The sequence below is a fragment of the Lineus longissimus genome, chromosome 15 (assembly GCF_910592395.1).
Source record: "Lineus longissimus chromosome 15, tnLinLong1.2, whole genome shotgun sequence".
Lineage (NCBI taxonomy): Eukaryota > Metazoa > Nemertea > Pilidiophora > Heteronemertea > Lineidae > Lineus > Lineus longissimus.
The window spans coordinates 12,100,972-12,117,980 of NC_088322.1; the positions used below are offsets into that span (position 1 = coordinate 12,100,972).

At 40.6% G+C, this 17,009-nt stretch overlaps 1 protein-coding gene across 12 annotated transcripts in view; it reads left to right on the top strand.

Moving 5' to 3' along the window:
* LOC135499996 (gamma-aminobutyric acid receptor subunit gamma-2-like) overlaps positions 1–17,009 on the top strand; it is a 139,598-nt gene that overhangs the window by 93,258 nt on the left and 29,331 nt on the right. For 11 of the 12 annotated variants that reach the window (XR_010449379.1, XM_064791092.1, XM_064791095.1 and 8 more), the window contains 3 exons: positions 13,839–13,967; positions 14,723–14,920; positions 15,118–15,225. Coding sequence is in view for 11 of the 12 variants with exons in the window: in XM_064791092.1 (XP_064647162.1) it covers positions 13,839–13,967; positions 14,723–14,920; positions 15,118–15,225 (435 nt within the window). In the remaining variant the exon portion in view is untranslated. Of the gene's footprint in view, positions 1–13,838; positions 13,968–14,722; positions 14,921–15,117; positions 15,238–17,009 lie in introns of all 12 variants that reach the window. The other variant, XM_064791088.1, reaches the window with a different exon arrangement.

Here is a 17,009-nt window from a genome sequence, read left to right on the forward strand (position 1 = left end):
ATATAAAGTATATCCTGCATCTAAGCACCTGACGGTCCATAACCTAGGGATATTCGTGGCTATCATGCTTTATTTGAACCCGGAAACTGGCTTTGGCAGATGCCTGTTAGCTCCCGAATGTGGCCATTACGGCCGACCATTGGATTGTGGAGAGTGATAAAATGTGGGTCAGATGGTTAGGGATGCCACAATTATGGCAGGGCTGTGATTTATCATCAATCTGGGGTGTCGTAATGAGAAAGAATGTTGGTTTGGATTGGACCTGTATTCTGGATCTTGGCTCAGGAACACCAGTTGCTTATAAAAGACAAGCATTGAAGTCAAATGAATTGGCTCCGGTTTTCTTTCTCCTTTGAAAATCCTTCTGTATGGTTTCTCACCTGCGAGGAGTTATATAGGAACGTACAGCTTGGATGTGGATAGGATTTGCGGGTCAGATGGTTGCGCCCAGGACGATTGATTTCATCAAGGCAACGATCCCCCTCATCAGATTGCTGGGTGCGTTTGACAGTGTGCTTCGATTGTTTGTTGAGTTACATGGCCTTTTATCAATCACACAACCATCCGAAAAAAGTCCATAGGTAAACACCAATACTTATAGATAATGATCATGCGGCTGGTTATGGAATACTATATCTACGAAAAGATCATGCATCGCAATGCGAAAACAAACTGGAGCAAAAAATTATAAAATGTCGCTAGAAGATCTGTTTTTTCGCGTCTGAGTTTTACTTCTCCATTACGCTGCGCTTATTAGGTTTACATTTCATTTGTTGACGTTAGGGTCTCACTTTACTCGGTTGATGTCGAATCAATATGAGCCGCTGAGCTATCAATCAAGCCGATTGCATTCATTGTTTACAGTTACTATGGAGCCATTGTGGGCAAACAAACAAACCCATGAATCAGTGATATTTGGTTTGTCAATATTTTGCGTGAGGACGATGTTCTGCTTAATCAAAGGTTATATTAATTTCATGAGTCGCCCATGGTGAATTATTTAATGATTACTGTAGGAAGCCCATATACTCAATATTTGCCTTCCGTCAAGATGTTCGTTTCACCATGTTTCTCTTAGTTACAGGATTTTGGTCAACCCTGTATATCAGAAAGTAGTTTCTGCAACACCCTGTACATTTGCCAAATTCCCAATCATCTACTGATACGAAGTACAGACAACTCAATCATATCAGTCATTATATACAATGAATATTCTGCTTTGATAATTGCAAGGTAATACACTCGTCCATCCTGAGAGGCCTCACCATATTACCCGAGACAACCAAGTGGAGCGAATCCTTCTTACAATAAAACACACCGGGGCAGGGAAAACCTCATTCGAGATTTGATCGATTGGCTTGCCTTGCTAAAGGTCTTGTAGCTGATCGGGGTCATGTTTATGCAACTGTTCGATCTGGGACTCAATTATAGGCAGAAGTTCTCATGTCGGTGAAGGAAGGTTTTTCAACATTAGTTTCTGAACATTAAGCAGATCGGCTGACAGGCAACTGTCAACGAGTCTTTCTTTGAGAATTGCGCTGGTTGCTCTCTGAGTGTTATCATCTATTTCAGATGTTGAAGCGCCTGGAACCAGAGTAGCAGGATAATCAGCACAGAAAAAAGCTTTTGTCAGGTTTTCGTAGAAGTGATCATAGTCATTGATCAAATATATCGGCACCCAAAAAGACCGTTGCCAAATTCATCACGTTGAACAGTTTTGTAACGATATAAGAAAATCTGTGCGTCATATCAAGACAAACGGGGCCTTCCTTTCTCCTCTAAGAATCGAACACCCAGTGTTGTGCAGTGGTCACTCACCGCTGCGAGAAGTTCAAATGTATAGCTGCTGCATACGCATATCTGGCAAAGTAAAGTGTTGTTACACGTTGCGTGGCATTTACCATAAAATGTCATAGACGTAAGAAACAATGTGTACAAACCACACACTGTCATTCACAAACGATTTTTGGTTGCCAAACATCTCTTTGATTTACTTATCTTTAATGCACTTTCCATATTTACGACTACGTCCGTGCCATTTGCTCTGCAGATGCTAATCGCATCATAAATAAACCCTGTTGGAAATAGAACTTTCGGTTGGTTGGAGAGACGACTGACGTGGTTAAGAGATGTAGTATACGAATTCCCACATTGTGTCAATGGCTCGTGGGTAGATTGGAAATAATAGCGATTTACTGAGTGATGGATGGTTTTTGCGGTAGAGTGGTTGGAAAAAAGGAGAAGGTCAGACGTTTTAGGGATCAAAGGGCATTTGATGTTGAAAGTTCATAAACAGAAACATGATATTTGTGGTAAAGTGACAGATCGTACTTTGCTGGGTGTGACATATCAGGTAGATCAAGGGTTTAGTGGATCAACCGAGGGCGGATATGCGAGAAGCTGAATGGATATTGTAAACGGGTTGACATACTACTGTTCTCTCCATGTGTAATGACGATGGAATGAAAATTTCGTAAATGTTGTCGCTGAAAAGAGTGTCACATAAGAATTGCTGGGCTTGTATGAGTTCTGTGGTACCAGGTTGTCCGGTAGATGTTCAGAAGCACAATTCGTTTTGAATTTGCTGTTCTTCAGCTTAACGCTTCAGCAACAGTGTGACATCTTTTAACGAAACACCTCGGCTTCGTTTCGTGTTTTCTTTTTTAATTTTTACAGTGATCTTTTTGTCTTGTAGTTGAGACAGCCTTGTAGGTGACAGTTTTGCTATGATACGTCAATGGCCTGTTTTGGACATTCTTCCTCGGAAACAGCAATACATTCCCTTGAAGACAAGGTCATTACATCAAATACACTTTATCACACATGTATTTCACAGCTATTCGTCAAAATTAAATGATTGTATTACGCAGAGAATGACATAATTTCAAAGACATGCCTAGAACGTCATAAGTGTTTTCAAAAAAGTATTTCCAGAATAAAGATAGTTACCATGCACCACACCCAATGTATCTTTCTTGATACCCTCCCAGGTGTCATAAGCCGGTTGTGATTTGACATGCTTCATAGCTTATATGATGGATGCCGAGGAAGCAGACCAAATAATTCCCTAGGCCACCCACTCGGTAGTATTGATAACTTCTACAAGATAAGCTCATACATCATGTGTGGATGAGTGTTCTCCAAACAGAAAACAAATAACTGAATGGTGGTCGCCATCAGAGAGAGGTTAGAGTTTTTTTGAGTACGTCCTTTGACAGTCGTTCCATCTTCTCCTTTTTCTACTCTAACGTTTCCTGAAGGTTGAAAAGAGGAGTGCACATTATGGACTGCAAACTGGTTTTAATTGCCAATCCATCATCAAACTGTGTGCCCAGTGTTGTTGTGTGGATGAGTGTTGAGAAACAGTTTATGTCATCTGAGTGCCCAAACGGCCAACAATCTTTTGGCGAAATGTGAATAAGTGTGTTCGGTGAGCAGTGATACATTCATATTCCCTAAGTGTCAGCCTGGATAAAGGGATTAGCTACAGGCCATTTAGTGTTCTGTATTTAATGGTCTGCAGGGGACAGTTTCGATCAATCACACTCGCTGGCAATGGGAATTACCTTATGATAAAATGTTTAGTATGTGGTCCATGTGATGAGGTTTGTTTTGATACTGTTTGGGTTCAATGTATTGCTATAAGGAACGTCTCATGGCGGATGGCGAAATTCCCAGTCATTTTACCAGTATGTGTGCATAATGTCAAATCCGGTGAACGCTTTGAATTGCTTTTACAGAAAGAACCAACGAAGTTGAGGGGCAATTACAAGGGAAATATAGGCAATCGGGTTCTCTATTTTTGAGCGCACACCACACGTGACCATGACCATGTTGAAGAATGTCCTCGTTGCCTTGTCAAATCCCAAAGTACCACATCTGGACTAATCCATTAGCAGATAGGGCGTTTAGTGGAAGCGTTAATGACTTTAATAGCAGCGCTTCCAAATCCTTGATCAAAGTAACTTAATGCATCAGTTCAACTGCAACAGCAATCCAACTATTTCATTTAATCTGCAGCCATCTTCTTTGCATTTAACGTAGCGGGGATGAACGAAAGAACAAAACGCGACTGGAGTTCTATCAACTTCGGATCAAAACATATTTAATTAAAGACTGGGTTCGAATTAAATCCTGAGAGTCAAGCTAATTAGGAGTCATATGGTGCGTTGAATTGATAATGATGGCGCATTAAAAACCGAATGTGAATGGTTCAAAGCGGAAGAAACATATCCAACGTTATTGTCTTGCCTTGTGTCCAGAGTGACGCTAATCAAAATATGGAGCCGTTTTCCTTGGGTTTTGTGGTGTCTAAATCTCATGATTAGATAGTTCAGATAGCCTCGGTATGTCATCAAAGTCGTACATGTCTCTTGACGAGATGCACTATTGCCTCAATCATATCACAAAATGTTATTTCGTCCGCTAGTCACGTCACAACGGCTCTAAAGGTCTGTGATGTTGCACTTATTTTGAATAATTACAAATATGATCGATCGAATAGTTGTATAGAGAAACCGTTTAGAACTCGGAAATAGCCTCCTACAATACACCTTTCCAGAAATGGGGTGCTGAGTGTCCGAAATAGTGATGTCATAAGGGGAAACTGGGCTTGGTGGAGGGACAAAGGAGATAGTCATGGTTGACCAACACACTTGAATGCCTTTAATGACGGACAAGGGGGGAAAAGTTAGTTCCAATGCAAGCCACCAATTTCGGGAAGCATGTATAGGTTGACGTGTACGTATTGAAGTATCTTGCTGTATGTTCGTTTACATCGTAGTACGTGAACGTTTACACTACGATTGTATTGTATGGAAAGAAAATGATATGATCTAGGCCATTTTCTAGCCTATTCTCGCCTTGCAACCTTTCCAGAATCCTTGACCACTTCAATCTGATCAGGCCACCAGTCCAATATAGGAAGTAATCGATGTTGATTGGTTCTGTTTCATTGATTTTGTCAGATCGAATCGGACGTGGCCAGTGATCATTAAGTCTAACGAGCCATGTATTGGGTGTTTTCGAGTGTGGCTGTCGCAATAGATACTCTAAATCCGCCAAGATAACACGAGTATTCAGGCGTGCTCATGGTAAAGGTTATTGGGTCCTGTGATATCGGTCTGTGGTTAACCAATTAACTCACATTTAGACAATTGCAAAAGTTTGGTTGTGTGCTTCCAATCTCAAGCTAAGAATAGTATTTTAGAGATTGTTATAGAGCAATATGTTAGTGTAAGACTGGTTTAATAGTCCCTTTAAGGACTTGTGAGTATATGTTCCTGTACGCTTGAGTGAATCCCAAGCCAGTATTGCTTTACATATTGTATAGTGTTGGTTGTTGACTAATAGCCTTTGTTAACATGTATGTATAGATGATGTAAGACACAACAATGAATACTGGGTGTGTAGATTATGTTCGGCAGAAGGCCAGAGAACTAGCTGGAGAACACATGTAGTGTACTAAAAGAAGAGTTGACTTTGTAAATATTCTAGACCCAAAGTAGCGTTCTGTTGCGTTCATTTTACGTGCCCCTCTCATTATCGAGGCTTGTGAATAAATGATTTCAGAATGCTACTACCCAGCAGTACTAGTGTCTTAAACTTATTGATTTTTGGCGGGTTTTTGTTGCCTACAGTCTGCCAGATATTACCAAACCGACGATACCAGCCTTATTTAGACCAGTTATCAATAGAAGGTCACCCGCCCAGGTTTTAACTGAGAGATTCCAATTAATAATACATGTCCGAGGCACGTATAACCGGAGGGAAATGTAATCAGAGTGCCAGATCAATACTAATCTAATGGTAAGAAAAAACGGATTCGGTTAGTGGCAGCGGAGGCAGTCACGGGAATAATGCACATACATGTATGGATCAATTTTCGATTCCGCGCTACTCACCAAATTCTAAATCACATTATTTGATGTTCACCTAGTACGACAAAACACCTCATTCAAAAGTGTAAATCCACCTTCTTAATATGAATTGGCTTTGAAAAAGGTCTTCGGTTCTCCAACGTGGTTCCATAATACCTCAAATGCATCTCAGCCATGCCACTGGCATGAAATTCACCTTAATTTACCGCATGATATCACACCTGGATGGCATGAAATCTACATTATCGATCTGCTGTGAGATGGATGTAGACATGGCCTTCGAATCGATTCTTTACTACGATGTTACACCAGTAGGAGGCTTTTTCAGATTTCTTATCGGTTTCTCTAACATTTGCCTGATTTATCCGACAAAAGTCCGACATTGTCCGACTTTTCCCTGAATCGGATTTCTAGAAACCTGTCAATAAGACTAGGGCTTCCCAAAATAAGAAATAAAAGATCACTGTGACTTGCATTCTGTTGATAACACCTATGAATGGAATGATCAACTTAGTAGCCTAAGATTGATAGGATTATTACGCTCAGCTATGCAGACACTTCGATTTCTGCTACTGGACGTGAATGTGGTATTCGCCACGTTACTGCTAATATTCCTGTTTTATTGCTTTTTTACTACGTCGGTTTTTCATGATTGGATGCAGTACCATTAATGAAGCAGGCAGTCATTGGTGCAGCACTCCCAATCTAAAGTGATTATCAAGAATCAGAGCTCACATCAGAAAATCAATTTCTTCTGAATCCCATTTGACAATTGATAATTTCTTTGTGCATCCTCTAATATCACAGGCATCTGTTTACACATAGCCAATAGCCAAAGCCAGTCTGAGACAGCGCCCATGAAAACGGCTTTTCAAATTGTCAATTTTCTTCAATAAAAATGTTGATAAGTCTTTTTCGACGGCTCTTGGTAATTGGATGAAATGCTAGGTTTCCATACAGAATTGCGAATACACAAGCCTGTTAGATTAGGTTTATCAGATTGGATGCCTCCCAAATGGTTTTGGATAAAGAATGGTCTTTAATGAACAGGCGATGGACGGATTGGATTTAACTGTGGAAATGCCATGAAGCAGCAAACCAATAGAGAAAAGTTGTGATAATATTGATATGCAACGATTCCTTGGTTAACTGTAGCTGGGCATATGCGGTTAGACAAAACAAATGATGAGACTAAGGTGATTTTTTTTGGACAGGGTAACGGCGGTGACAGCTTGCAATTGAGAACGCTGACCCCTCACTGCAACATGACACGACAACAATGCTATGCAAGCCACAGTTCGATCACGAATATTGTATTCCATGTTTAAACAGAAAGATAATTGACAATGTAAAATCTGGAAAAAATATTGTAAAGACAATTAAATTTACATCAATGATGCAGGAGGAAAATAGATGACATTAGAACGTTGAGCAAACTGGTCGTTTGAGATGACAGTGCATTACTCATTACATTTACAGTTCAATTTTATCCAAGGAATATAACAATACTAGTATAAAGATTCAACAGTTGGTCCCCAGCCTTTGCAATGACCTTAACTACATGAGACATCTTACTAATACCGCATGATCACTTTGATTCTATCAGATCCAACCTGTTGATAGGGGACATGTTAATGTCACCTCTAATTCGTGTCAGTCTTACGTTCGATAAAGCGAGTTGTTGTCAGTTTGTAGTATAGCGACCGAGGAGTGAGGCCGGAAATTCTTTCGTTGGCAGAACTTTGTCCTCGCTGACAATAGCCTTAGCTTTTTACCGAGGTGTAAGCGGGGCAACATCTTGCTAATCGATCAGTAGTTTGCGCTCCAGAATCCAAAAGAGGCGTTCAAAGAATAAACGAACAGCTCATACATTAGCTCATGTGGTAGCATCACAGCTTTGGTTAAATTCCGTATTTTATGATTATGATCGTGTGCTAATCTGATCATAAACCAGAGTTCAGCTGTTTATAGAAGGATGTCACGCACTAACTCGTGGATGGTATTCAGTTGTGAGCAGACTTGCACTCAAGAGAACGCTGTTACCAACATGTTGCTACTGTGCCATTGGTAACTCTGATTTACAGAAAGAATAGAGTGACCAGACCAGTTTGTTGTGATTATCATCGTCCATTACTGAGGGATTATTGATGATCTGCATCCTAAAACAACCCACTCTACAACAGGACGTTAGCTCATGATATCAAGAAATACATGAATGTAGATACGTATCACGTTGAAAATACCAACCTCGTTGTTTTTCGAGAGGTATTCGGTCTTAATCTCTTCTGACCCCCTGAGTTATTTCTACGTTAGAGTTTGGTCGTTCAATGTAGGCGCTTCAAATTAGTGGGATGCCTCGGCGCTTTGAGCAGAGGGAAATGAAGATCAAAGGCCTATGATGAATGGGGTTGATGAGGTGTGAACCAAATACCCAGAGTGACCTTGATCTTCAATGCCCTATTTTGGGAAGCCCTAGTATTTTTCATTAGTTTTCTAGAAACCGATTCAGGGAAAGTCGGACAATGTCGGACTTTTGGCAGAAAAATGAGGAAAAAGTTAGAGGAACCGTTAAGAAGTCGGAAAAAGCCTCCTACTAATGATATATCTATCATTGGCCTTCGCGGTCGCTGGTGTTACCATGACACGGCTCTGAATCGTGTTGCTTGAGTAATAACGGGGATTATTAATGATTTATTACCAGTACGCCGTCGGACAGAAAACACTGGCATTTGCGTTGCCTCATAGGAACATTCAGTGTTGTAATGCATATACTTTACGTCTAAACTACATCAAACACAAGATGGATTGACGAAGACGTTTAATGAATAACACATATAGTTTGACGCCCACGTTCGAAGTACCAAAGCGTAAAAGGTCGTGGAGCAATATATACATCTAACACATCAATGTGGTTCAGCGGTAAAGTCATCCAACAAAGTCACCATCTTATGTCGTTGTTATGGATGACAAGATGCTGCTTACAATAGAAATTTGTTTCTCAGGTTTAGGGCTCTGCCACGTGACTGGAAACTGATACTAGTAATCGCTGGTTTCGCCCAACCTAAGGCTGGCACTAGTTAGATGTGACATTAAGATGTTTACCATCAACAGGTTTGGATCACATAGAATCAAACAGATTAGGTGATCTTTGTAAGATGTCAGATCCAGCTAAGGTTACTGGCAGTGTCCGGCGGCCAGCTTACACCCAAATCGCAATATGGAGACAAAGGCGGTTTTCCGCACCGCTCACTGTTAACTGCAATTACGAATTACGAATTATTTGTAATCAAAGAGGTCTACATGCACGATTGTTAGAGAATGCGAAGATTTCGTCTTCGTTGATCGTAATTTGTTAGTGAGTGATGATGCGAAAACTCATAAGGTTAGAGTATGAAAGCAATGAACCAGAGTATCACCCCTTGATCGGAATTCACATTTCGATACCTTTTTACGCCGCGTTACCCACGAACAAGATACCGGTGCGTCTTAAAATGCTCATGCTCACGTTGAGAAAAGACATTTGGTCGTGTGTAGAGTAACAGCATGGGTTGAAACCGTTTTCATGGTACACTGAACAGTGTACAATATGAGAGGAAATCAATAGAAATATGATAAAGCACAAAGCCCCCAGTAACTTGGTCAATCACCCATTGACGGCTTGGCTGCACTCCCCTAATTGGGTTCGTTTTGATGGATGTGTCGAACGCCGCAGCTGTATTTCCTGGGTGGATCTCTTCTCCTATTGAAAGACTGCTTCCCAGACAAGCTGTTACCACCGCTAATCCTTAACCTCATACTTTGTGATCAAACTGTTACACACGCTACTGTATGAAATTTCAATGTACATTTTATCCTTGAATTGTTTCTCTGGAATTGTGTGAAACTCCAGTTTTGTGCAGGAAGTCGTTGTGTAGTTTACTTTTATTTGTTCACATGCCACGGTATTTTTGCGAAGCTGCTCGGACCAGAGGGAGACGGGTACAAACGGAACTTCAGGCTACTTTCTTTGCTATCTTGTAACGAATGAATAACTCCATATGAAAGTGCAGAAAAGGTTTATATTTCGAAAAAAAATCGTACTAAAGGCTATGATTTCATTGATTGCGTTTTGATAGTCTACTATAAAAAGCATGGTCGATTCCCACTCTACAAGCAGTTAAAATGCTATATTCAATACTCACTTTCATTATATATTGGAAAAGCCTGAGTGACAGAATCTAAACAGATAGCCGAATGCCTGACAACATAATAAGATCACATCAAAATGGATTATTGATAAACATTTTGAGTGGAATTTCCCAATGTCATTTACCGTATATAAAGATATGAAATATTAAGGACATCCAAATTTGACAGCCTCTAATTTGATAGCTTCCATTACAGAAGGATAGTTTGCATTATAGATGTAAGTATACCGTCATCACAATACCAATAGTGATACGTAAGATTCGAATTCTTCGGTTGAAGTTTAAGCAATACGAAATAGGGACTTTCTCTAGCAGAAGGCTTTTTCCGACTTATTAACGGTTTCTCTAACTTTACCTGATTTATTCGACAAACGTCCGACAATATCCGACTTTTTCCTGAAAGGTCAGATTTCTAAAAAACGTAAACACCATTATCAGCTTCTTGGGTTGGGTTTCTGTCCTACTACTACAGGATTTAGCCTTTGGTGATATAGATTTGTACAAACACCAAGCCAGGAAACCCAACCTGAGAAGTTGATAATGATATTTAGTCAAGCGATCCTAACGGATATAGCCTTGCTGGTCGAATCGCCGAATAACATACCTCGATATGGCTTAGAACTCATTTCCGAGACCCGTTTACTCTGTTTAGATATGATTTGATTGGAGGCAGAAGGAAATGAAGTGAGGACAAGCGGCGTTTGTAGTCGTTTCAGGATGAGAAGGAACCGTGCGAAATTAAACTGGCTCTCGGTGAAGGTGGCACAACTCACATTATTATGCTTGCAAATTGGCGAGGAGAAAGTATCATCTCAATGGCAGATCCCTTTACTTATTTGTGCCTCCCAGTCCCAGTTAGTGCAGACAGGGCAAGGCATCATTTTTGTTAGGAATCGTAAATAAATTGGTTCAGAAGATGGAATTAGGCTTCAAATTGAGGAAAAGAAATGTACTCTCTTCAATGACTTCTGTAAGAGCCGCTAAATACACTCCAGTCATCCTGAATTCGACCAAGTGAAAAAATCCGACCAATCGACTCGTTAGTTCGAGACAGTGGATGACTGTGATATAAGATCTTTTCGGGTCAAGATGCTCTTCATGGTAGTAACGCGATAAATGCTGACATCTGACCGAGAAGTGATTTACTTCTCGTGTTCTTCGATTAACCAACTTCAACAGGATAGGTGAATGGCCTCACTTGGAAGGAGACTGAATTACATTCTTAGCAGTTCTCGACAGAACCAAGTGTCCGGTGATTGGTGTACGTAGTTTGCGTCGTTCCCACAACTCTACTCCAGTGCAGGAATCGACTTCTGGTCCCTGTGTGTGGGTTCTCGAACGGATCCAGTAAGCGTTTCGACGGCAATTACTTTTTCAGTCTGCCGTCATGGTTGCTCTGTAGGTAATGTACTGAGTAACCCGTTGAATAGTAGAAATGTATCGATCATCATATCAAATGGACAGATCCTGGATAAATTGTCGGATTAATCAGGAAAAAGTTAGAGAAACCGTTAAGAATTCGGATAAAGCCTCCTATTAGTGAATTATCGTTTGCGCTAGACCGAATCTCCAAGACACCAGATGGACAGGTCAAATACACACATACGACGTCATGATCTGCATTTGTGTGTAACCTGAATTCAAGGCACTACAATAATATGGACCGAAATGTGTGTCATAAGGAGTGCGCAGTGTGCGGTATAAACAACAGAGGCGGTTTCATTGGAGTCCGTGCTGCCTAGCGACAAACGAACGACTTTTAGCTGCTCAACGTGGTGTAGCGTCAAACATGTCAGATACCCGTACAAGAATATCGTATAGAAGTAGAAACATTTTCCAAAGGCGAGGCTCGGAGTATATATTGTTCGCGCCGTGTCAGCGATGTCAATACCATCCATGGTGTCGTTTGATGTTAGCGGCAATCTAATGAATTTGTATTAGCCTTTCGGACGGAGGCTAAGATATTAGGTGAGACGACATGCATAAGACATGAGTGTTATCACTTGTGAGAGTTGGGGCATCACACCGGAGGTGCTGTGGCTGGCAGGCTTGGCATGGGTGTATTGCATTCGACAGATGATTGCTCATGCGGGCGCCGCAACTGATGGCAGTCGATGACAGTCTCTTTTGGCAGGACCATTTCGGGTTAGGGAAAACGACATTGAAGAAACTATTTCTCTTCTGATAGTCCTTTTTTCATAGCAGATCCTGTTATCATTAATCTGGGGGGAAAGTCATTCTACGGACTTGTCAACTTTGAGGTTTAGCACAAATCTTTCCCGTTCTAGTGCGTCTTGAACGATCGGTAAATGCCAATCGCACTGCTCCAAGTAGCCTCAAATGAGAATAGAGTCGGTGAAAAGTTTAGCTGATTGATTTGGTGGATGAATGGACCGGAAGGAAACTAGGATAACTGCGACCACCGTACTTGTGCCTAAAGCCCGAGCTGATATTTTATTACGGGTACAGTCGACGAAAGTGGAATCAAGTTGGGTGCTTTATGTCCTATATATGAGCACTTGCTCAACCTTCGACTTCCCAGGAGACGTCAGTGTCACAGCTGCAAATTCCAGACATAGATAGCGTCTGTCACGTACTTGGAATCACTCAGAGCAGTATTACACGAACTGTTGTCATTATCACGTTTGCCAGATAGTGCTAGAGCTGGGAACTAAGTAGCGGTGTGGATCTTCCAACTCTGTCCACAGAGTCAATCAGGATCGCGACTAGTGAGCCAACCTTCACAGGTCATGTGTTGGTTTATCATGTTAGCCGAATGGAAATTGGAGAGACTTAGATTGGCCTATCGATTGACACAGCAAGTTGTCGTCATAAAGTCCCGTCCCTCCTTACTATCAAAACAGGATGGGACGGCAGCAATCATCACCGTGCTGCATGATGAGTTCTTCACCTTTCTTTAACTCAATCATTACTTCGGTGCTCTTGCTTTGCCAGCTTAGTCATTCTGCTGGCAACATGTTCTACGTGGTCTCCATCAGAAAGCTACTAGTGTCCGTTGTAACTCCTTTGATAAGCCTTGTATACCGTGTCCTCCTCTTTTTCACTCATCGACCAAAATTGATGGCACTTCATTAGCTCTTGGCGATCTTGATTGCCACGCTGGGGACACACGGCATGCCCACAACAGGTTTCACATTTTGCGCCGCTGAGTAATTGACGAGGAAGCCAATTTAAGATATTTGCTAGCCAAACTACCCCTTGCATCTTAGTACGTGTTAACTTGTAGCTGATACGCTTGTAATGAGGTTCATCTTCTACCTTAAGTAGTAAGCTTTACGTAAATGAATTGTCACGCTTAAGACGAAAGAGGCGAAAGTCTTCGCAAGCTCTTGACCAGTTTCTGATGTTGGCACTTCTTCGTTTGGTTGCACAAAACATATTCTCCTCAACATCTTTTTTACGGATGACATTCTGGTATTGATAGAGCCGCAGATGGTTCACAAAATGCTGGAAATACTTGTAGCTAACAGTCAACCCATGATCGATTCTATACAGGCATACCTATCGATAGCCGTAAAATAAGGGTGACCAGTATAATATTGGTTGTAATTCTAATCACGTTCATTATCGTTTATTCATCAGGTGATAGGCTAGGAGAGATACGGAAATCTCCTATCAAGAAATAGAAGTGTTTTCATCCCGTCCCCTGACCAACCCGTAAATACTGATTTATCGATGTCTTCAAAATAAGCTTTTCCGCTAGCTGTATTTTGTCCGATTTTCATCCTATTCTTATTGTCTTCTTCTCCAGGTGATAGTAGAGCTACGGGTAGTCTTCCTAAAGATAGGAGAGATAGATACATTAAAAGAACAGTATAACGCGGACGTTTTTATACAAGCAAAATGGCGGGAACCCAAGCTAGACGGGAAATCAACAGAGGTAGGTTTTCGCGGCCTTGGACTATCTTCTAGACGGTACTCAATGACGTCAACTTAGATCACCGCCAGCCAGCCAGCTACCTAAGAAGTTTTCAATCATTGGGCCCATTGTGCCACGCCCAGTGTTCTGTTTGGTCGCCACCATACGAATATTCGATGTCATCCAATGTTACTTCCGATATTATTGGCAAAAACGCGTTCATCTGTGAGGAGCTTGATTAAGAAAGTAATCTCTCTGCTACAATAACTCCGCACTAACACCGGGAACCAATAATGCTGATGACAATACAGTACATCCTCGGAGTCTGGGCTCTTCACTTCGAAGGCGTGTTTGAAATATTGAGAGGTGATGTGTGAGGTGAAGCTCTGGTACGCGAGGATGCTCTTAATCTTTATTTATGATGAAAATCTTAAATTACAAGCCCTTATCTGCATATACTTTTATTTTCTTCAAACTTACACAAACTCAACCGCATTGCTACAAACCCAAACCCCATCATGTTGTCAGGTTGAAAGTGTGATCGTGACAGCCTAGACACCACGCCAATAATCTGCTCGATCAGATGAGCTCGGGGATAATCGAAACTGCCAAGACAATGTCATTATCGACTGTCACCTCTCAAGCACCGTGACCCTTGTTATCTCTAGATTACGAGATTCCCCAAGACTTTCGTGTCGTCTGCAGATATATTCTTAATTTCCTGCTGCGAGGATTTCATTGTATTTCTAATAAAATGTACATTATTTTTCTTCCAGGAATTAAAAATAATAGAATTAGAAAAATATTGGAATCCACTGCTCTACATCGACAATATCATTACGGAAACAAAGGACAGCTGCTGGCTGACAGCCACGCCCAACTCACGAGGCGAGGCCTACGTCATGGAGAGGAGGCGAATCAAGGGAATCTTTCTAGAGAATTTAGAGTTGAACGATTTTCCTTTAGATGTTCAAGTAAGTTATTGTTGTTGCAGTGACAATGGTGACTAGTTCGGGGTGATAGCACTTCCTTATTTAAATGTCCTTCAATTGTGAGGCAGCCTTTCAAATGAGAGTCTGTCCACCACTTAACAAGCCGATGTGAAATCCTCTTTAAATTATGTTTTCGCGAAAATCACGGTTTTAAATACTCCATCTTTTGTCCCTTACAGGATTTAACTCTTACCATGACGACGGAGCGACCAGACACTGAAATCGACATCATTCCAGACGAAAATGAAATGAGTGGTATCAACGTTCAGACGTTCGTAGACCAACAGGTGAGTGTTCATGTATGTATCTATTCATTGTACTTCTTAGTCTTCTAGTAGTTTCTCTTTTGATGGTATTGGTTCAGGTAACTTAATAAAGAGATCATGCAACGTCCGTGGCCAAGGTGCGAGTTTACTTAGGGCAGTAAGTTATAGTTTAGTAGCCTCGTAACGACCTTGTGATATGATGTAGTTAGTCGTGTTACTGTGACATTATGCCAAAATACACTACGATACGCATGTGGTCAACACTTGAAGTTGAGCTCATTGCCCTAAGTATGAAACGTATTTTTTGCTAAACCTCTAGATATCTTTCGAAAAGCTTTTAGTCTCACTGCTGCGCATTTGAAAATTTAATTGTATCGCAGCTGAGTTTGAAAACCTTTGGAAACCTTTGGAAAAACTAGGGGCCAAATTCATAAAGGGTGTAGCTTAAAACAGCGTTTAACTCCTGAATAGACAGATTCTGGCCCTTCATGTGAATCTTCACAGAATATGAATAGGCCCTGAAACTGATTAGAGAGAAGTTGTACATGTCTAACCCTTAAACGCCCTTTATGAATTTGGGCCTAGTTGTTTATGTATTCCAAAGCCCAGTATTACAGTCAGATTTAAAATGATTTAACCACTGGCCCTGGGCTATTGGTGTAGGAGGGAGGGTATTGCAGACTCTTTGTACAGATTCTGTGGTAGTTCAATCGAATGAAGTCGAAGATATTTTTTGATTTAAGTTACCTGAGCCATAACCTTATTTAGATATTTGTCACATGGTAAGCAGGGACATAGTTCAGATGGAAAGAATAAGAAAAAGGGAAAGCACTTATCTTTAGTGCCATTCAGAGTAAAACACGTTTGCGGATGGATATTTGAAAGCAGAAAATAAAGAAACACCCTGTATACAAAACCAGTTGTTAGCCTCTGACCTAAATCCCCTGCTCACCAAATAGACATGTGCATGGAAGCATTTCTCACACTATATAAAATTTGACTCTTACATTTTGATACTATATAAGTTTGCTTTCAAAATATCAAAAGTCGACGGCATGTTTATGCCAGCTTTTTGAAATTGTTCATGTTATGAAATAGGTAAAGTTGTTTCGACTTTTTTGTAATCGGCTCTTCTTAAAAGGGTATGTTATAGAGGGTGTGTTGTAGTCAAAACTTAATGAGAATGATCTTTAGTGTACTAGTTTTCAGAATACCTGTATGATAGTTATTGGAATGTGTTTTCTGTCGCAAATGTTTAACGTTTAATGTTTTTATATTCTATATTTGAATGTAATTTTAGCATTAGGTGAGAAAGTTCCGTTGGTGTCGAAACTTGGTGGTACGTTTTTGTGTTGTGTTAATTCCTTGGTAGTTTGCCCTAAACGAGGACTGAGGAAATTTTCTATTTTGTTATCAGTAAAAAGAATATTAAGCCAAAATAAGTAGCGTGTGGAAACTAAATAGAACTGTTTTGTAGTATTCAGTATAATTGAAAGATTAAACATATTTAAAAAGATCATGAACTATTTCTTTGTCCATTCTTTCCTTGCCCATGAGTACAAAAACAATGTACAAAGCATGTTAAGCTCACGTCATCAGTAACATTTTGTGGCAACTCTTGTAGATACTGTACTATCTATCTATATTGAAGGTTTTTCAGACCAAAATGCAAATGCTATTCAAGCTATTCTTTTTGAAATTTCACTAAATGTGGTGCAGACACAATTACTTGATCTTCAAAATGATAGTAACAACAACCTTCTAAGTTCATGGAAATACGATGCCAGTACTATTTTTTCAACGAG